The 22423-nt window shown below is 42.8% G+C and overlaps 1 protein-coding gene across 2 annotated transcripts in view; it reads left to right on the forward strand.

Annotated features, from left to right (window-relative positions):
• The window catches only part of FNDC3B (fibronectin type III domain containing 3B), a 385564-nt gene that overhangs the window by 268438 nt on the left and 94703 nt on the right, over nt 1-22423 (forward strand). For both annotated transcript variants that reach the window (XM_084847494.1, XM_084847495.1), the window contains exons 7-10: nt 6800-6858; nt 12096-12253; nt 14723-14782; nt 22198-22336. In XM_084847494.1, coding sequence (XP_084703620.1) covers nt 6800-6858; nt 12096-12253; nt 14723-14782; nt 22198-22336 — 416 coding nt within the window. The remainder of the gene's footprint in view (nt 1-6799; nt 6859-12095; nt 12254-14722; nt 14783-22197; nt 22337-22423) is intronic.

Consider the following 22423-nt stretch of genomic DNA (forward strand, 5'->3'; position numbering starts at 1 on the left):
CACACACATTTTGTCACTGCATGTATTTATGTACCTAGCACTAAGCAGTTCTATGCGTTTTGTCTAGTATACAGTTGCCACAGGAGAGCTGGTGCCTATAGGTTTTTTCATACTACTATAGCGTATCTCTCAGTCTCGGAATGGGGAGAGGAGCCTTTTAAATGACTCTTTTCCCACAAATATTGCCCAGCACCACAGGTCTCCAACTGGGAGCCCTACAGGTTGGATTCTGATCCCCTCTGCCACTGATGTGATGTCAGATCTGCAGGTAGTTCAAGGGAGGCATGAATTAGAATCCTGGCTGGCTCATATAAAGCTCTCAGATTTGCTGCCTCAGTAAATCTGTAGCTGGGGAAGGTCACTAAGGGCGCAATCCTATGCATGTTTAAACAGGAGTTGCAGGACTTTTTCCAAGTCCTACAACTCCCAGCATTCTGGGAGATACTTCTCTCTGTCTTAAACTATAATTCCCACATTGGGTTCCTTAATTCCTGTGTATTTTCTGTGCACAGACATGAAGAGCCAACAGAGTGTGGCATTTCTCTGGCAGCAGGAGTGAGGGACAAGCATTAATAATGGTCAGGGACATCAAGAGTGCAAGAGACAGTGGGAGCCACTGCTGCTGATAGGATTTAAAGACCACATAACATATGCAAGCTAGACCTGTGGTCCCTAGGATGCATAGAAGAACTGGCACTAGATCCCAGGGGAAGGGCATAGTGTCTGAAGGACATTTGTCATTGAGCGCTTGCATATTTAATATACATACCTGCCTATATATATATATGGCATTTGCCACACTGAGGCATGTACCTAAAGCAGACGTTATTACAGGAATCTCTGGATATTCCCTCAGCATATTCCCTGCTGGTGAATATGTTTAGAGTTCTCTTTCCACCCCTACACCCCTTTAAGCTCTGACATAACCGCCATATTTATTTTATCGTCTGTGTAACTTATTATTCTTATCCAGTGCTTCAGCTTGAGTATACTGGTCATCATTGAATTGAAAAGGGTCAGAGTGAGGGTTAGTTACTGTAGAAAACTTGTCACTTTTTCCACATGGAGGGGGAAATGAAATGTCATTGAGCTTTGCGGTTTTATTTTTATCTCATCTCATTACTTTGTGTGACCAGAATCCCTGCTATAAAGCAATCTAAAGAGAGAAAATCTGGCCCACATGTTAAGGATTAAAGGTCAGGAATGAGTCAGCTTTAGCTTCTGGCAGCTAAGGTGATGTAATAACTACAAAGAATTTTGCCATGGCAAAGAAGGGAGGTTGATTCCCCCCCTCCCCCATTTGTAGAAGTAATATCAGGCCCAGTATGTAGTAATTGAAGTTATGTTTAAAAGATATTTTTGCAGCTCCAAGCACTTGCAGTTTGCCTGATAAATATGTGTATAAGAAAATTTTATACACACAGTCTTTATTACTTAGCCAGAGTGGAACATGGACTGTATGAACTCAGATTTCATGGTTTGGATCTACCTTTGTAATGGCCCAGAATGATAACACTGAATCTGATTTTGGCATGTGCAAACCCACAATTCTGTGTTCATTTTTGTTGTCCTGGACCCAAGTGGTGACTTTCTAGGAAAATCCATCTTATTCAGATTTCATCTATTTTCCATTGTGCTGCAGTTCCTTCACTATTATCAGTTGATCATAATAAAAAGACCCAGATGCTTCCATGCATCTCTTGTAGTTGTACTCCTTCATGTTTTTTGAAGTCTTGATACTGTATAGATCACGAGTGGGGAACCTTTTTTGGTCTGAGAACTGAATTTCAATTTGGGAAATGCCTGGGGGGAGGGGAGCACATCCCAGCAGTGGGTGGGGCCAAGGACAGAGTGGGTGGGGCTAGCTGTGATTTGTATAAATTTGGACATTTTCCCACCAAGCATACAAGCACAGTTCAATTCTACACATGTCTACTCAGGTTTAAGTCCCAATGGGGCCTCCAGGATTCTCTGAGAAGGTCTTGAGATCTAGAATTGTCAACCTATGTTTGTGTGTTGGCAGCAAGTCAATCTCTAGTTTGATTCTCTTGGATGTTAAGTAAATGTGTACTGAATATTTTGTCAGGGCTGTTTCATGTGACGACTCCACTTTTTGGTTGCTTCTTTTATTTTCCTACCTGGGCTGCACTATGCCTGTGATTAATAGTCATTTGGATTGTTCACCATAATCACTGCTGCCATAAACTGTCCTATTACCAATTGAGTGGTAATCTCATGTTTGCCTTGAGCTTCAGCCACAAGTAGAGGGGGAAAAAACCCAACCAGACATGAGCAATGAGGAAGTGTGAACTTGTCATCACCTTTCCTGCTAGAAAGCCATTGATTTTCCATAGAATGAGCTATGGTGTTGAAAGTCCTGTATTCAAATCTCCACTCCAATCACATATGTAGTTATATGGTTTATCCAGCATGAGCTTCAGTTTCTTAGGGTGCTTCCAGACAAGATTTTTATCACACCATCACCCTGCTTCCTTCATAGAGTTTTACGGGGGGTCCAGACAATGATGTCCACTTGTAAGCCTCCTGTGCTTTCCCATCATGTTTTCTGTCTTTTTTCTTACTGTGGAGGAAGAAAATATTCTTACTCAGAAGAAATGGTGGAATAGCTTCACAATGCCTTCTGATTGTTAACGCTAAGACCCCTCTGTCTGGAAGCACATTTTGTTGGGAGAAAAGCCATAGCTCAGTGGGTAGAGCACAGGCTTAACATGCTAAAGGTTCCAGGTTCAGACTTGAGCATTGCTAGGTAGGGTTCGGAAAGACTTTCCATCTGGAATACTGGAAAGCCTCTGCCAGACAATGTAGATAATACTTAGCTAGAGGGACCAATGGCATAAGGCAACTTCCTATGTTTCCTGTCCTAAGATAGGAATTACAATGACTTACTTCACTGGATAGTTGGGAGGATATGCAAGGATGTTTATATGATTATCCACTGAAAGTAACATTAATATGTATGAAATTAATAGCCAAAATGTATGAATTAGTTTCTTTATGATTTCCAGTTGGCATGAATAAGTATTATCATATGGTGTTCTCTCTAACCAGGGCATTTCAAACCCTGTCACAAGGCAGCCCTCAGCCTGCCGCCATTTTTTAACCTGACCTACCTTTTAGGGTTCTTGAATGGTTAAAATTGGATCACCCCTAGGCACACCATTCTAAGCTGTTTAGTGGAAGGAGCAGGGACTGAGATAAACTCATAATAGGGTGTTTCTAAATGAAGGTTTTAACCTGCCACTTTATTGCTATTTCTGCTTCCGGATTCCATTGTGGGACTAAGAGTGGAGAAATAGACACATCTTTTTTTCGGGAGATTTCCATCTCTGCCTTTTTGTTAGGGATGTTTGTCGCTGGGAAATCTGGTTCTTTTTTGGCTCAATGGAGTTCTGCAGCATATACGACTCGTTTTGCATCTGAAAGCCAAGCTGCAGGCTGTTCCCCGAACTCTGGGAACTTTTTTGTGCATTTTTTGGGAAGCTTCTGCAATTGGCGCAAATTTCTGAGCAATTTGTGCAAATTGCAGCCAAATTCTTGCAAATTACACGCATTTGGCCATAATTTGCATAAATTATTCAGAAATTTGAATTTCTGCTCAGAAATTTGCCACAAATTGGCCATAATTGGCCATCGCCCAGAGTGGCTGGGTGACCAGTCAGATGGGCGATTAATAAATGTAATAATGTAATAAATAAATAAATAAATTGCACAAATTGCTCAGAAATTTGGACAGATCGCAGAACTTTCCTCCCCAAATGTGCAGAGTTCCTGGAAAATCAATGAACTGTTCCAAGTCACTGCAGATCGAGTTGGGCACTGCAGCGGGGACCGAAACAAAGTCCAGGGGGCTGCACGTAGGAAAATTCATCAAATTCCACCCCCCAAATGGATTTCTCCAACATCCCTACTTTCTGTACATTCTCCTACATAACCTGTATGTGGTGCTGTGGTATAGCAGTATTGCACAACTACACTAGCATTCAATTCCAACATTCCCCGAAATGCTGGGTTTTCCCCACTCAAAAGAACCCCGTGATAGTGCTTGGAAAGCACGGGAGAGGTCCTGGAGGGTTATGATGTCATCTAAAGCACCCACAAACTACCGTGAGTAAGGAATGGGGAATGCACAATAAAAGCCTCGTCTAGAAATGCTCATAATCATATGAATACTGATGATTTAGTAATCCCAAAATAGGAGCATAAAGAACTGGTGAACTCTTTGCTGGTTTCCTTTGTATAGAAGTGGGCAGAATCAGATGGAAGTCTCATTGTTATGTTAATGCTCCAGAAACTGTTTGGAGTCTTTGCCGGCAGCTGAATAATCATCCTGTGTGTCTTCCTTTCAAAGGAAATTGTCTGAAGCTGACTGACAAGTTTAGTATAGTCTGCCTGTCTCTGAGCTCCAGATAGTCACCGTGCTCAGTCATCCTTTAGTGCCGTCTTCGCTCTCTCCCCGCAGTATGTGCCTGGACAGGAAAGGTGACTTGCTCTCAGATTGTTAGAATGCAAAAGAAAACAGGCAGACATCCAAGTTCCATAATGACGGGATCAAGATATTTTTGTCTAGTCAGCCACTGTAGATTTCACATCAGTGAAGCTATAGGCAACTCCAGAAGTCTCTTTCATAGGAGAACTTTGAGGATTTTGCTGACACCATGTTATTAATCTGCTTTCTTACTTATGACACTATGCCCGGTTCCTCATTTATTTCAGATGCTGTAAAATACAGGTCACTTTGGGGGGGGGGGGGTTTAATCCCTGCTTGGCCAATGGTATGGAATCGGAGATGGACAAAAGGAAGTACTTCTTTACACAGTGCATAGTTAACCTATGGAAATCGCTACCACAAATTGGGGTACCAATTACAGCTACCAACTTAGATGGATGGCTTTAAAGGGGGGTGAGACAAATTCATGGAGGACAAGGCTACCAATGGCTGCTAGTCATGTTGGCTATATTCTACCTTCAGGCTCAGAGGCAGCATGCTTCTGAATACCAGTATTCATGCTTCTGAATACCAGTTGCTGGGGAACAAAAGCAGGAGAATGCTGTTGCCCTTGTGTTCCACTTGCAGGCATAGTGTGGGCATCTGGTTGGCCACTGTGGGAAACAGGACACTGTGGACTAGATAGGCCTTTTGGGTCTGATTCTGCAGGGCTGCTCTTACAATCTTAATTCCCAAACTTTGTGCTGGGGCATACTAGCTGCACCTCTGAATGTTGCACGGCTCCAACTTTGCCTCCCACAGTTAGCCTGCAGGGGTAGTTAATTCTGCTGTTTCTCTTCATCAGGTGTGATTGGATCATTCAATTGCTCCTAAAGCCAAGAAGCAGCAAAAGCACCAGTGCTCAGAGCAATTTGTCCATTGCAACTCTGAATGAGTCACAGCTCCAGGCTTGCTTTTCAGTCAGGAGGCCCAAATCAGCAACTCATACATAAACACAGAAGGTGGAGCTCCTCTAGCAGTGTGTATTTCTTAAGTCAGCTGCATGCTCTAAATCAGTTTGAGTGTCAAGGGTGAGTTTAGGTCAGAAAAAAAGTGTGACCTGCCACCAGACGCTTGGGAAATTCTGGAGTAAAGCTTAAAAAATGCACCCCAAATGTGTTTCCTTTTTGCCCATGAACCTGACCCTAACAAGAGCAATTTGGCTGAAAGCCTGAACTGTTCTTTTGCAAATGCAGTTACAATGATTCTTATCTTGTCTAGCCTCTTGACAGAATCCAGTCAAAGAGACCATATGACTTTTCCAGCATAGTTTAAACCAGGGATATTCAGCTGTGTCAGACTCAGGACCCACCATTAGCCCCAACTTGTAACATGGGAACCATTATATATATTTTATACCGTATGAATCTTGGCTCGGCTGCCCTCCTGTATATCCAGTCAAGAGAGACTCAGGCATGGCAAAGTTGGAAAGGAGGCCTGACTTCCTTAACAGCTACTTGTGCCTCCTTAAGGAGACCCTCTACACTTTAGCCTATTAGTCATTGTCAAACCTGTGTTTAAAGGAGGCTCACATGATGGAATTCTCCTCCACTAAAAAAGAAATCCCTGCACATAGAAAACTAGCATGTCAAGTAGACAGCTAAGTGAGACCCCCTTCTCCCTGACATGCTAGTTGTCCATTTGCAGGGTTTGGGTGGGGTATCAGAAGCAGTCAGTTATGTGAGTCCCCTTGCAGACTGGTGGAGCTCAGACACAAGCTTACCACTTCAGTGAAAGCTAGGCCTTGGGGAACAACGTGAGTAGAATGCTAGCTGACCTCCAGCGATACCCCCCGAGCCAGTGCATACATAACACTCCTTGCCCATGGTTAAAGGAGGAGGACACAGGGTTATGCTTCTCTTCTCTTTCCAGTGCAAATTCCCTACACCTCTCCTCCACTGGTCTTCACCATAGTGAAGACTTAACATTGGCACTAGCCTTAATTTCAGTGAATACTACTGGGGTTTGCTGGTAAATTATTGTTCTGCATCCTGCTTAAGGGTGGTTTCAAAACTAGTTCACAGAAAACTGCTTCATGTTAAGCTCAGCTAAGTGTAATGTCAGCCTTAAGACAGTGGAAGAAGCTTGTGATGGATAGGGAACGAACTGCATGGAGGAGTATGAAATGTCACAGTCCACTGTTGATTCCTGGACTGAGAAAATTGCACGTGCTCCGTCTCTCTGATTTTGTAAACTCTTACGTGGATGAATTTAGAACTCAGTTGGCACCCTTGGCCACTGCAGGTAACTGTAACTTACTTTTCCCTGTCTCTTCTCTTCTTTTTTGCACAGAATGTGACACAGAAACAAAAAGGGTTCAAGACGTTCTTTCTGGAATTGAGAAACCACAGGTACGTGATAGCCGGCTTTGGTGTTGCTGCTCTTACACAGGAGTGCAAAATTAAAGATATGCTGCCTGTATGTGTATGTATTACATATATTTCTGTGTTAAAATGAAGGTACTCTGAAGTTGATCTGCAAGAGGGTGTGCAACGTCAGCTGGTGGTATGAAGCATCTGAACTGGCCATACCTATATAACCACAGGGAGCCTAGATGTCTTCCCTTGCAGTTAGAACAGTAACTGCAGCACTGTAATCTTCATCCCTTTCTAGGTCTAGTTTCTCCAGCTGACGCTTCTGCTCCAGCCACTGACCTCAGGGACCCTGAGCCAGAGCAAATAACCCGTGGGTCTGGTTTCTGGTGTAGTTATCTAGGGATGCGCTAACTTCCAGTCTGTGTCACTTTCACTTCTTTTTTACTCGTAATTCTGTTCTGTTCCATTTCTGCAGTAATGTGAGAATGTAAATATCTATTTATTTATTTATTTGTCCATTTAAACTGCTGAGAAATCCACCAGAATAGCTATGTCTCAGGCATCCCTATAGTCATCTTCTGCCCTGTCGGGGCAGTAGCCATGATTCTGCCTTGGCACAGCTGTGGCTCCTTATCTTAAAACATTTAATTGCTGCTGCAGCTCATGCAATCGGAGCATTAGTCACTTGGCTTTTAAAAACAAGCGGATGTGCAGAAATAGGGCCCCATAAACACATAAAATGCTCTCAGTGACATTCCTCGCATATTATTTCTCGCTCTCCTTTTACATGTGTGGTGTGCAGAGATTATGTAATAGGACAGTCTGGTATAAAGGTTTTACTGGCATTCATTTGAGATGGCCTACATGCTTTACTTCTGACTTCATCACACGTGTAAGTAATATGGCTACTCAAAATTCCAGCCAGTAGTAACTTTATATTGACATCTAATATGCGGTGTACACAAGTCTAAATGAGAGAGCCGTAGACATGATATAATCAGTAGTGCTTCTGTATAAATAGTAGTATTGGCCTTGTTGTTTTAATCAGTCTTCTTTTTTTTTTCTTCAAACAATGGGAATATTGCAAGAGAAGGAAGCAATGATACTTGAACGAGATGTATAATTTATTCATTATTATTTGTTTTATTTATATCCCACCTTTCCTCCAAGGAGCTCGCCTTCTCTCCATTTAATCCCCACAACAGCCCTGTAGAGTAGGTTAGGCTGAGAGTCAGTAACGGGCCCAAAGTCACCCAGTGAGCTCCATGGCAGACTGGGGACTAGAACCCTGGTCTCCCCAGCCCTAGGCCAATACTCTAACCACTACACGATACTGGTTCTCTTATAATACAGAACCAAAGAGATAAGGAAGCAGTAAGACTTCAGATGGAAGGGGATGAAAATTCATATTTTGGAGACATCATAGAAAGCATGTGCAGGTGTTTAAAGGTCACATTTTGAAAATTGCACCAACAATTATCTATTTTTTTCTTAGGATTGAATTTTGGGTTGAAATATGGAGATACAACAGAAACATTGTTTTGCCATATCCGCACCAGTGTCTTTTGAAATTAAAAGCTTTTGTGCCTGCTAGGAAAGCTTGTATTAGACATATGGATTGGGGGGGGGGGGGGTTAGCTATGGACACAACTTGCTTGGAAGAGCCAGTCAGCATTAAACCTGAAAAATGATGCCTGTTCTCTGTCAGGTGGGAGAGACTGAGGGGATGGAAAATTAGGGGGAGAACAAATACTTGGAACCCCACTCCAGGGTGCTCAGATATTTTGGTCAGCCCTATTCCTCCCTGCTCTTATTCATACATACCACTTTGCACCTCATAGATAACTTTGCTGGTCCTGCCAGGCTAGCGTGAAGAATCTTTATTCTGCCATCTTTCTAATACCGTCTTTAAGTGGCATTTTAACTGGTGAAACGTTTATTTTGTGACACACACATAGAGTTCCTTATGACATAGAATGAGCTGTTATATGACTAAGAGGAAAAAATGAAACATTGTTTTGCAAATAATAGTAGTAGTAGAACTTGGGTTATCCAATGGGTTCGATTATCCAACTAAAGAAAATGCGCTATATGTGAGGGGTGCAGAACCTCTGGCCCACGGACCTAATCTGGCCTGCAGGGCACCCCAATCGGGCCTGTGCAGCCTTTTGGGGTTCCTCTAGGGGCAGGGCCTAGGTTCCAAGTCCCACCCCCTGGAGGAATCCCCTTGTATCAGAGATATCAGTGGGGTGATGAGGAGGGGCAAGTCTTGGGATGTTTAGAGAAATGATTTCTCTTTCTATAGGAAAAGCTACAGAGGTAGACCCCCCAGAATCACATAAAGTTTCTGTGATTTGGGGCATCTATCTCTGTAGCTTTTTCTATAGAAAGAGAAATCATTTCCCTAAACGTAAAGAAATGTCAGGGGTTTGTAAAACCTCATGGGCCTGTAGAACTTTAATTAGAATGCAAACTCCATAGAGATGAATCCAAGTTGTACAATAGTTCAGATCTCACTCACTTCAGCAAGGTTTTCACAGGAAAAGTTTCCACTGGAGTGTATAGAAGGTAAAGAAAATCCTTGTGTGGAACAGATTGTGTGGAGCAAATGGTAACTTGTAGTCTGCACCAGCTCCTTGGTACCTTGTGGTCCAATTGAAGATGCCAAGTTTGATCAGTGAAATCTACTTTGGCTCTCCATACATGAAACCACACACCGTGTCAAATTTCCCACAATGCTCTGTAGTGTCACTGTGTTGAGTGCTCTGGAGAACTGTGGGAAATTTAATATAGTGGGTTATTTCCAAGATTTACCTGCTGCCTCTGCATGTCTGTGGCCAGCATCTGACCACTGATGGGGTGCCACTAAGGGCTCCCTCAAATCTGTAACTATTTCTGGTGGAGGGTTAAGAATGAATTCATGGATGAAATGGAATTTGAACGGGGGGGGGCGTTTGCTGGCTCACAACTTAGTCCGTTAAGGTGCCAGTCAGTCTCTTGCTACTGGAGAGGAAGCTGTGGTCTGACCTTCCTCTATCAGGAAACAGAGTTTTAACCTCTCAGCAGCACGGTTGATGTAATCCCTTGCCTCCTTTGTTTATGAAATCTCTGTCCTCTCTATTTTCCAAGGTTTTTATTCCAGGGAGTCCATAAGACTCGCTATTCATTTTATTCTCTGGATTCTACAAATTCTTAAAGTTCATGAAAGGATAAACTGTTTTGTTTTTGTGTTTAGCCATATGTACTACATGGATACGTGTGTCCTAGCTAGTGATCATAAAGGAAATAAACCATTCCAATAGAACATTGGCTGGATATGTTACATTAAGTTCCAAGTCCCTGTCTGAATTTATGCAAAACAGTTATGCAAGCATGTGTCCATAATAAAAGATTTGGATGGGGGGAACCCACTCTTTATAGTAACTTGCACTGGTTTATAACCCAGCCCCAGAAATCCAGTTTGGATGTCTTTTGTCTCCTTTTTTTGTCCTCATTTTTGATCTATGAAGTTCCTAATTATCAAATATTGTGTGTTGGTTTTTTAGCTGTAAATACCTTTATTCTTGGCTACCATTTCATCCCATTAGAATACTCGAGGCATTTTAATTGCACCATCTGATTTGAGACATTCAGTTTTTGCTACAGACGTCTGGCTTAATTGGATGCCAGTTTTAATCAGTCCAGGTGTTCAGTGCAATCGCTCTTTTACATAAGCTGAGAAAAATGTTAATGCTACATGAAATCCTCCTTCACCTGATAAGCTTCACCTACAAGATCTATTAGGTTGTTGTTGTTGTTGTTTTTTAAGAGTTGAGTCTAAATCAGATCAAAAAGTCCGTTGTGAAAAAAATTTAATGTTACAGATTTTTTGGTACAGGATGAGATTAACTGAATTTACAGATAATAACTTATTTGATACCACTGTCTTGTTGGCTCAGTGAAAGGATTTAGTATTTGAGCTTGCCACAAAACACATGTGCTAGGTATGTCAGAGCCAAAACAAGACATGATGTGGGAGGTCACGTTTTTGGCAGCCCTGTTGTCTGAACCTGTCACCTACCTTCTTCTCCCCACCCAACCCTCGAGTTAATAGCAGCTGGGGGTAATTCATATTGAGGAAAGGGCATGGGAGAGGAGAGTTAAATGCTGCTTCCCTACAGTGCTGCTAATTGCCAAAACAAAAACATGGGAAATCCTAATCATAGATCTCTCCAGTTACATCTACACCAATGTAGAGCAACGAATGGGTGGAACCACTTGGTTCCATTATAAAAAGTGTTGGTATAAAATGGTTCCACTCCACTCTGCCCCAACTCCAGAATGAATTCTACAATCCATTCCAGGCATACCAAGATAAGACTGGTATAGCAAGGCCTCTCTGTGCATGCTTTGAGCAACACAGCAGGGGGTCAGCATTGTCTCTGCCATACCTCACTACATCAGAGACCTCTGGTGAAACCTGCAGACGTCCCTGGATCAGGCTAGAAACTCCAAGGGCTCTGGTACCGTGACAACAGCAAAGAGTCCTGTGGCACCTTAAGAGACTTAGGGTGCAATCCTATCTTGATAGTCAGCAGCCTTTGAAGTCAGAGTCTACTGAGTATCCAGTGCAGGGCAGCTGGATCACAGAAGCAATCCTCGCCTCCATGCTTCAGCCACCCTGCATTTTTCCTAGATGGGCGATTTTTCTGGTCTAGACAAGGCTTCATGGAGGGGGAGGGAAGGAGGCAAGGACTCGTATGGGAAGCTGCATAATGCAGTTTCTGTGGTGTCCTCCACTCCTTGCCCCTGGGAGTGCTCCCTTTTCACTATCTCTGTACTCCGTTTCTGAGTGCGGAGACATAACTGGCATGGAGAGAACCGCACTGGCTACAAGGGGGCAGGGGTCGTGGTTTCTGGGCTCCAAGCTTGGAGCCCTGATTCCAACCTCGGATCCCAGAAACTGAATTATCCTCTTTTCCCCAGATCCGGTCTAGGGGACATAGGATTGCTCCCTTAACACATTTATTATGGCATAAGATTTCATGGAGTAGCATCTACATTATCAGATGCACAAATTCTTATTCTCTGTTGGCCAGGCTGGATAGGACAACCTCATGGGCTGAATTAGGCCAACAGGCCAGCGGTTGCCTTTCCCTGCTTTATGGCTTGAATGCCATCATTATGTGGTGGTGGTGGTGGTGGTGGTGTGTATGTACATGCATACATTCACATTACAATGTCAGTATGTATCTTGAGATTAACATTAACAAATCTTATTTTTATCTCCCAAGGTTTCACATATTCAGGCAAGAACAGTTTTGCTCACTTGGTCTCCTCCAAATGGCCTTGTAAGCGGAGACAGACACAGCAATGGTTTGCCTTATACCTGTACTTACGAAGTTGCCTTATCAGACAAAGGGAGGGATGGAAAGTACAAAATGATTTACAGGTAGATGTGTGCATGTGCCCTGATTTTAAATATGCATTTTTAAAATCTACAGTAGTGGGGATGGAGGTATAGAGAGAAAATGACTGTCTTTGTTTTTCCAGAGTTGCATGATGTTCCTTCCATTTTCACAGTTGCTGCCATTTTTGCCATTTCCTCCTTTCTCTGAGCTCTCCTCCCAGCAGTTTTTTCCATAGTATTCACCAGCTGGAAAAGTTGCCTGCTAAGAATTTATATACATACCCCAGTGACTGCCAAAGTGGAATATTGGGGTGAGGCCAGGTTGACTACTGTGTAGTCCACACATTTCATCTAGAAAGAGGCCATTTAGCAGAGAAATTTATTGCCTTTTGCCTCTGAGAGCATTCCTATAATCTGGATGTGATTTAATTTTAATAAGTGATAGGGCTTATGGAAGTGTAGGCTTTCTCTTTATGGACAAGTTAAGACACACGTAGCAGAAACTCTGTATCTTCACCACCATGGCTTCTATAGGGAATCTTCTGGGCCTAGGTCCAGTTCACATGACCAGTTTACATTGTAGTGGATTGGCACAATGGGGTTGATTTTGTAGCATAGACTATGCTTGTGAATGGGTCGATCTAGCCACACAATCAGTCTTTTGTAACAGAATATGATGTCTTAGTAGCTACATCACTGATGGTGATTTGGTTCTCCACCAACCCAGGGGCCAGATCAGGCCCTCCTGCGGTCCCAATCTGGCCCTCCGGGTTTCCTCACATGACCATGCCCCTTTCCCCCAGTCACTGACTGTTTGGTGGTTTCCCAGCTTTTATGCTGTTTTTTCCATATTCTAAGGGAAATGCTGGAAGTTGCATGACTTCTTTCTGTCTAAACATGCATAGGATTGCACCCTAAAAGGTTGAATTTACTCTCCAAAGGCTTAGTTGCTTCAGTAAGAGCTTTAAGCTACAGTATACTTGTATTCTTTCTATTTTTGGCACTGCCCCCTGTATGCCCCGGCCGTGGGCCTCTAAGGTTTGGAGGTGCTGAGATAATAATAAGCCAGATCCAGGTTTGCTTACAAGAAGACTTTATTGAGTACTTACAGTGCACAGGCATACCCAATGGTTGGATCAGACAGCTTCTCTGAACCCAGAGCCAAAGGGTACAATGGGTTTTATACCATACATGTTAGCAGTGAGGCAGCATGACAGAAGGAAGCATTAATTAGCGTTCATCTGCAACTTTCCCACATAGACTAACAGCTCCCTATCAGAAGGGAAACAATCAAAACTTTCCCAACACAGACACCTGTAAACATAGCCTCACTTCTCATACACTTCCCAGGCCCTGATAAGATTCAGAGCTCGTTAGCATGGAATGTGCTGAGGTGGCAATATCGACCTTTGACTCATCTTACCAGCCAAGAGGCCCACTAGCAAGAGAATTACAGCCCATGAACCAAAGCCAAGAACATTATGGATCTCTAGGCCCCTCTAAAACTATTGGTCACTTGGTTACAGGCCCAGGGCCATTACACTCCCATTGCCTTCAGCCCTTGGGCGGAATGAGGTTCCCCCACCCCTGGCCTACAGGCATTCTACTAGCTGGAATCTCCCATGCTATTCCAGAATGCATTGTTTTATTTTATTTTGTTTTGTTTTGTTTTATTTTATTTTGTTTTGTTTTATTGATTGATTTTTATATCACCCTTCAATTATAATCCCAAAGTGGTTTAGAAGAAGAATAAAACAAAAGCTGAAAGCCACAAAATCATGCCAAAATTGCCCCAGAATACCCAAGTAGAAGAGCATAGCAAAATGCCTCTGTGACCCAGGATGATTATTTTTATTCCTGTCATCAACAGCTTGTCCACGATTTGAGTGTGCTAGACATTGATTTAAAGTTGCTCTGTTTTAAAAACAAACATTTACAGTGTGCTCAGTATCAGAAAAACATCTGGAATTAGCTCTGTGATGGGGTAGGCAACCTCTTTGTTTCTGGGAGCAAATTTGGCAATTTGAGAAAGTGACCTCGGTACCACCGCAAAATTGCTGCCGTGGGAGGCATGGCTAGTCACAAAGGACAAGTAACCTGCCCAAAGGACTGAGTACAAGGCAAAAGTCTGAGCCCCAACACACAAAACCATTCTTTTGAAACCGTCGTTTTCAGCAGCTATAAAAATCAATTTCACAGAAGGCAAACTCTCTCCCACCCCCATACTCCTCCACCAGTCAACTCATTCCACCCTGTATCTTTTTTTCTCTTATTCTGGATCACCACCCAAAATAGGAAGGGTTAAGGCAATTTGGTGGGGTGCCCAGCCATGTTGCTTGTCCCTGCTCTATGGTGCTTAATTACATTTTACAGGCCTTGAAATTAATTACCTTCCCTTATGAAACCATGCTTTGGGAGTTTTAAAATTCTTTAGATGTAGAGCATATAATACCTACATCTAAACATGGCATCCTTTGGTTGTCTGTTACAATTTTTTAATTTCTTTTTCAGTGGAGAAGAATTGGAATATAAACTGAAAGACCTTAGGCCAGCAACGGAGTATTACGTCAGGTGAGCTACGATGTTTGGGAAGTTTACACGCTTTTAATCTTTTCAGTTATAGAAGTTACAGAGGATGTCCAAAACCTGATGGATGCCAATGCCAATATGTGAATGCTGACAATCCAAATAAATTTTGTGAATGCCTGAAAACAGACACACGTTTTGCCACTTCTTGGACATATCCAAGTGAATTCTGACACTGCATCTAGCTGACTGTTGACGTTCACCAATGTATTTCTCACTTTTCAAATATTCACAGAATTTGTCTGGGATTGTCGACATTCACCTATGAATGACGATAGTCACCATATTTTCGAGATACATATTAATGTAAATAAACTAAAACACTGAAGGTGTTCTATTGTTCCCTGGCTACATAATTCAAGAATCAGTGATACGTACAGGCCCTTTTACATAGTTCACAGATATTCAAACATGTTTTGATGTTCAAATCTTATGCTGTATTTTTAGAGAAAAATGTTTACATTGAATATTCACAGATATTCAAACATGTTTTGATGTTCAAATCTTATGCTGTGTTTTTAGAAAAAAAATGTTTACGTTGTTCTTACTATGTTACAGGATTATCAATTCTAAACTGAAAGAAAAAGGACTTCCAGTATTACTGAATTATAAGAATAAAGTAGCCCCAGTGTTCCTACTTATGAAAATTGGGTGCCTCAATTTTGCTAGAGTGTTTACCACTCCCCCACAAAGCCATTGTTTGTTCTTGTTTCTCAGTTTGTAACATGCTGCCGTGTGCAGTGTTTTTTCCAGGGAAACCTGTTGCACTAGCAAATGCCTTTGGCATTGAACTGGAGGTCCCTTACGCTAATGCAATATAATTTATGTTAGCGATACAGTCAAATAGGATACTGCTCAATAGCAGCAAAAATGTCTTTCTAGGAAATGTGTGCTAAAATACAGAAATGGGATTTGTGTTCAGGTATGTATATATGGACATGCAGAATTGTGACTGAAGACTGTATTATGGAAAATACCACCATTCCACCACAGTCTTCTTAGAACAATTGGCTTACAACTCCACATTAGCTATTGAGCAAAGCTACCACACTACCTTAATGTGGAAGTAATGGAGGGATTATTGTTGTTGTTCAGTCGTTCAGTCTTGTCCGACTCTTTGTGACCCCATGGACCATAGCACACCAGGCCTTCCTGTCCTGTGCTCTCTCCCGGAGTGTGCTCAAGTTCATATTCATTGCATCGGTGCAATGCTGTCCTCTGCCGTCCCCTTCTCCTTTTGCCTTCAGTCTTTCCCAGCATCAGGGTTTTTTCCAGAGAGTTTTCTCTTCACATTAGGTGGCCAAAATATTTGAGCTTCAGCTTCAGTATCTGTCCTTCCAATGAGCACTCAGGGTTGATTTCCTTTAGGAAATGGAGGGATACCACTGACCATATAAAGAGATCTTAATGATATAGGGAGGGATACAAATGTTTATAAACTCTAAAGGGGTGTTCACATGACACACTAACCCACGATGGGTTACAAGCTATGCACTGTCGGTTTGGGGGCAAACAACCAACTGTGCATAGTTGGTGCTCCCGCCAGATGATCAGACAAAGAGCTTTATATCTAAATTAGGGGGTAATTAGGGCTTGATCCTATGTATGCTTAGACAGAAAAAGCCCTACAACTCCCTGCAACTGCCTACAAAAAGCCCTACAGCTGGTTGAGGAATGCTGGGCGTTGTAGGATTTTTTTTTTATGTCTAGACATGCATGGGAGTGTGCCCTTAATCTGTATATTTTTTATACGGCTGACCTGATAATGTAAAAAGTTTTCACTGAGCCTTGTGTTGATTTATTTCATTAAAAGTAAAGATCTAAGGCAAACAGGGTTTCATTTTAAGTCCATATTTCTTTTTAACTATAGTGTTATACATTTGCTCAGTTATTTTTCATTTCAACATGTTCCAGCTTCATGCGGTTATTTGGGCACAATTCTATTTTTAGCATTTTACAGCATATTTTAAAACAAGAAATTGATTTCTTGTTAATTTAGGTTCAAAATTCTTTTTAGAAATCCATTTCAGTCCGTTTCTGTTGTCTAGACAACAGTAAACATTAGTGTGCTTTTCCTGCCGTCAGCTCTGCTCCTGTTCTGAGGGATACTTTTTGGCCTTGATAAGAGAGAGCAACGCTACTCATTTCAAGTTGAACATGCATGTCAGTCCCACCTAAGGTTGAACCACATCTAAAAATGCAACCGAGATGTAAGAATGCTGATAATGACTAAGTGCCAATGCACGTGTTAAGCCATTAATTAGTTGATGTGTGGGACCAGGGGTAGGATCCAGAGGTGTTGCAGCGCTAGCACTAATGATGCTGCACTAGCGTAAATCAACACTAGCATAATGTCATTAGCACTTGGTAGTACAAAGGGAAAAAGAGATGATTTGCCACTGAAATTTGGCAGCAGTGCTGAATTTCGGCAGCAAAACGGCACAGTTTCCCTTGGCAGTGGCAAGCTCTAATCATGTTACTGTGGCTTTGATTTATGCTAGCACATCATTAGCCCTAGTGCTGCAACACCATTGGAACCTACCAGGCTTTCTTCACCTGATCCTAGTTCCCGAAGAAGGTAGCAGGTAGAAAGGAGATAGGCCTGCAAACCAGTCACTGGGGACTTGTGCTAGATTGAGGGGAAATGAATAGGTGACAGGCCTCTTGCTTCCCCTCTACCAACTGAACTCTCTTCCCTGGCATGCTCTTAGCTACCAGCTGCACAGACTCTTCTGCTGCCATGGATATTCTTCCATAGAGTGAGGGAAGCATACATGTACAACCATTGGCCCGCTTTGGTTTAGCAGGGAATTGTTTTGAAGTCCCCTTCTATTTTTTTTAGCCAAGGTAGATGCTTCTCCTCCTTAGTTCCATATGTTCTTTGCTTCCACATTCATGCCAGGGCCAGCCCTACCCTTAGGCACAGTGAGGCAGCTGCCTCAGGCAGCAGATGCGGTGGGGGCAGTAGTAAGGTGTTGAAGGACACAACTGTGGATTCTACACAGCCTGCTCTGCATCCCCAAAACTACTTTGCTGTTCACAGGTGTGGGATGCTGTCCCTTGCAACTGTTGAAGTAAGAATCAATTATCACTTTGGTCAATTTCTACATGTGGAATTGGGGTGAGCGGGGGCATTATATTATTCTTTACCTCAGGCAACAAAATGTCTTGGGCCAACCCTGGTTCAAACACCAGTAACAAAGAGGTCCAATAGGTACAATAGACTACAGACATTAGTAACAACATGTTTAAGCAGGGGAAATGGCCAGCTAGATTTCAGTTGCATCCAAATGGCACCATACATAGCTCGACAGGGAAAAACAACTGTAATTCAAATATTTTTTAAATTTCCCCCCTCCCACCACAGTTTGAACCAGTCCAAGCAATAAAACACACAAAACAAAGTCAGAATGTCATTCCAGGTCTAGGTCTTCTTAACCTTGGTAGTGTTCCAATGCATGAGATTAACATGCTAAGTTTTTCAGCATCTTGCAGGGGTAACCTCTTTCTGAACATAGGTGTCTTATTTCTTCCCAAAGCGACGTCCTAGGAGGCATTTTCAGTGTTAGGTTGGTTTAAAACAAAAAATATACACAGATGTTGTCTAAAATAATAATGTCTAAATAATAAAGAAATATGGAAGTTTCTTTATTTCACCTGTATTCTTTTTAAGGGGTACTCTGCCTTATGATTGCAGTCTCAAGATCACTACAGATGTATGTACATTTTACTCAGCTACCCTGAACCATGGAGATTTTAGCGCAGCTTCTGTGGGCTGTTTCCTTCAAGTGCAAGAGTACTTGAGTTTTATTCTTTATTTGTGGGGGAAAGAGTTTGTGCTTACAGGTTGAGCATGAAAAGCAACTAAAGCAACAACAGTAATACCTAACATTCATATAACACTTCAGAGGAGGGGTGGGGAATCTTTTTCAGCCTGAGGGCCAAATTCCATTTTGGGGAGAAACTCTCAGGGGCTGAGAGTGGGCGGGGCCAAAGGCAAAGGGCAGGGCAAAGACAAAAATGGTGGGGACAAAAATAAAAAATACCAGCATATTGTGTCTTAAAGCTCTTACTGTTGGTAACTAAGCCTTAGGAGAGGCATTTCACCTTTTAAAATGGGAGGAAACTGCACAAAAGCTGGCAAACCGCCAAATGCTCATAGCGGAGCCTCAGGACCGGGGGCCAGGGAAAGGGAGCATGGCCACCTGGGGAACCTTGGAGGGCCAGATTTGGCCCCTGGGCCTGAGGTTCCCCCCCCTGCTTTAGAGTGTAGAAAGTATTTTACATGTGTTATCTCAGTAATCTTTACAATAGCCCTATGAGGTAGGTTAGTATTAGACCCATATCATGGTGGCATGGAAGGGTCTGAGACTGAGAGACTGTGGTTTGCCTAAGGTCATCTGGTGAGTTCATGACTGAAGCAAGATTTGAACTGGCTCACCGCTTATCCTCTTTGCTATATCAGTTCTCAAGCAGTGCTCATCCTAAGGCAAAATCAGAGCGCGCCAAGCTGCCTCTTCGAAGTTTCCATTTCTAGAGCTCTAATATGGCCGTGAGAATGTCACAAACCCCATTGGTTAGTGTCTGTGACATCACTGCTAATGAATGGCACAAACCTTCTTGCCTCCCATACTGGGTTATGCTCCAGTGCTCACCCTACCAAAAGGAAACAGTTGAAAGTCACAAGTATGGAGAAGCTCCTTGACATTTTCACCCTGGCAGGGGGCGGGCGTTTTTGGACCAGAACAGTGGCATATTCATTTGAAGAATAAACCCAATTTAGCTGCACTCTAAACTGCCGAAGGGCTTATCTAGACTTGACATGGTTCGGTGGAAGTCTCCTCTTTGGAAGCTGAGTGCTACCTCTTGTGTGTTGGAGCTTACAACTTCCAGCTTTCAAAAAATGAGGGGATAGCAGCCCCACCCTTGCCAGTGATGGCCTGGCAAGGTTGTCTTTTCCCCTCCCCGCCATCTATTACATTTGGACTACATATTATACTTGCGCCTTTGAATCTGGACTGGTAGGACTACCCTACAAAAGCTGGTTACATCCTAGGAAAATGGAGATCGTTGATGGGTATTGAACCTCTGGGCCAAATTCAGCTCACCTGGGGTCCCAATCCAGACCCCCAGGGGTCCTTAAAGCCCATGCCCTGTTTCCCCCAACCATCATTCAGTAGCTTCCTGGCCTCTCCTAAGGCTTAGTTATGGGCTGTAAAAGCTTTAAGCTAAAATAGGGTGGCATTTTGGCCCCATCCTTTTAACTTCAGGCCCCACTGACTACTGGAATGCAGCTCCCCAGAACTTCTCCTCAATGGACTTCGGCCCTCAGGCTGAAAGAGGTTTGATGCCTCTGTAGTAGAGGATTTTACACAGTGATAGTTACTTCTCTCTCTTTCATGAAACTCTGTCTAATCTGAACAATTACAGATTGTACAGATGTACAGATGATACTGATACATCTTGGGCTTTGGCTACTGCCATGTGCATGCTGTTCCTTCATTATTAAGCCAAGCCTCCAGATGGGGTAGTCCATAAATGGACTCATTCTCACCAGCCGTCAGTTAGGAGATAACTGGCAGTTCTTTTGGAAGGCATTTTTCAGCTGGGACACAATACCCTTGACCAGGACTGAAAATATTCTGTGGCAGAATATATAAATCCTGCCATCAGGAATCAAATTCAGTATCAAGAGAACTCAGATTCTTAATATTTGTAGCATTTGGGTTTGACTAGGGTGGAGATTGGGAGCAAGAAAAGTCTGTACAGTTCAGTTGCAAAAAAAGTATTAAGTGAATGTTCCCAGTTGGGTCTTGTTAATTTTTGGTGTTAATATTATAATAAGGGATCAGATTCACCATCTGGGATTCAGCTATTCGATCCAGCCTTGTCTTTGAATATTAAGTGGCATCTTTTACCAGCTTTGGCTTGTCCACCAGCTGCAGCTTCTCATAGGTAGCCTGGCCACCTTACTTTAAAGCATTATACGTGGGGTTGCCTCTAAAAGTCTTGTTAGTTGAAAAACAACAACAACCAGCTGCTGGACTGCTAACTAGGACTAGGCAGATGGAACATCTCCCCAGTTGTGAAATGACTACACTGACTCTTAGTCTGTTTTTGAGCACAGTTCTAAGTGGTGGTATTAACCTTTTCAAAGCCCTAAATGGCTTCGGACCTGGACACTTTGAAGACTGACTCATGGACCCACCCAAGTGTTCTGGTCATTCCTAGGGGCCCTTTCTTCGGGTCCTCCCACCACTGAAAGCAGAGCGGGTGGTGATGGGTTAGGGCCATTTTAGTTTTGGCTCTTCATTGTTGGAACTCCTCCTGAAGGAGGGTTGCTTCTCAGCATCAGATGAAGAACTTTTAATTACTTGGGACTTTTTTATCTTTCAGTTTGAATTTGTTTTAATGCTGTAGTTCTATCTGCTTACTGAATCATTGTTTTATGTTCGGCTGTGGCATGTTTTAATTCTTCTTTAAGTCATTCCAAGACCTTGTTGACTGAAAAATGGGATACTAAATGAATCTGATCCACAAGCCAAACACACCACATCTGTATGCTTGTTACTGCCACTTACAAATATCAAGATGTTTTCAGCAAAATGTCTATGGATTGTGTTTATATCCTGCTCTTACATGGGTTTCCCATCCAGGATATCAATTGGAGAGGTCCACAGTTGTTTGGGTTCAGCAAGACTGCAGCACCAGGATCTCCTAGGTTAGGACTGGGGAACATGTGGCCCTCCAGATGTTGACAGACTGCAATTCCCATCATCCCTCACGATTAGCTATTCTGGCTAGGGCTGAGGGGAGTTGCAATCCAACAACATCTGGAGGTCCAGATGTCCCCCACTTCTGTCCTAGACAGTGTTGTAAGTGATACATTTTGAAGTGCAGGCACTCATCATGACAGTCCTCATAGTAACACTCTCAAGGGGACTCAAAAAATTCAGGCATCTGTGTTGATCCATGTCAACAAACCGATACTAGCAATGTTCCTCTCCACGAGGAGCTGGTCTTTTGTAAAGCTAATGGGTCTTCATCACCAATTTGAGGCCAAGCCATCCCAAAATACTTTGCAGTACAACAGGGGTAGCTCACCACAATATATTGCTGATGGGATAATCCATTTTCCTACCAGTTATTGTGAGAGTTGCAGCTAAGCTCAGAGCGAACAAAGAAGCTGGGGGTGGGGCGGTCAGATGATGTCACAGCTTTGACCCTGTGAGCCCTAGTTCTACTACATCAGTGGTCCTGTGTCATTCACTGGGATCCCAAAAAATTCCATGCTTTAAAGGATGTGACTAAAAAATTTCACTGACCAACCCTAAGTCTGACAAAAGGAGCAATGAATTTCTCCGCTTCAAATACACTCAAACTTTTGTTCCCTATTTCAGGGTATACGCAGTATACAATTCAGTAAAAGGATCTTGTTCAGAACCTGTAAGCTTCACCACACACAGCTGTGCTCCAGAGTGCCCTTTCCCACCCAAACCTTCGCACAGGACCAAAAATTCCCTGACTTTGCAGTGGAAGGTAAGCTCCACAAAAGCCTTAAGTCTCTGAGGAAGAGGAGTATATATTATCGTTTAAAAATAGATGGATGGACTGTTTCTAATGTAT

This window comes from Heloderma suspectum, chromosome 3, assembly GCF_057233095.1.
Source record: "Heloderma suspectum isolate Gila_16-S chromosome 3, 16-S_ref, whole genome shotgun sequence".
In the NCBI taxonomy this organism is placed as follows: domain Eukaryota; kingdom Metazoa; phylum Chordata; class Lepidosauria; order Squamata; family Helodermatidae; genus Heloderma; species Heloderma suspectum.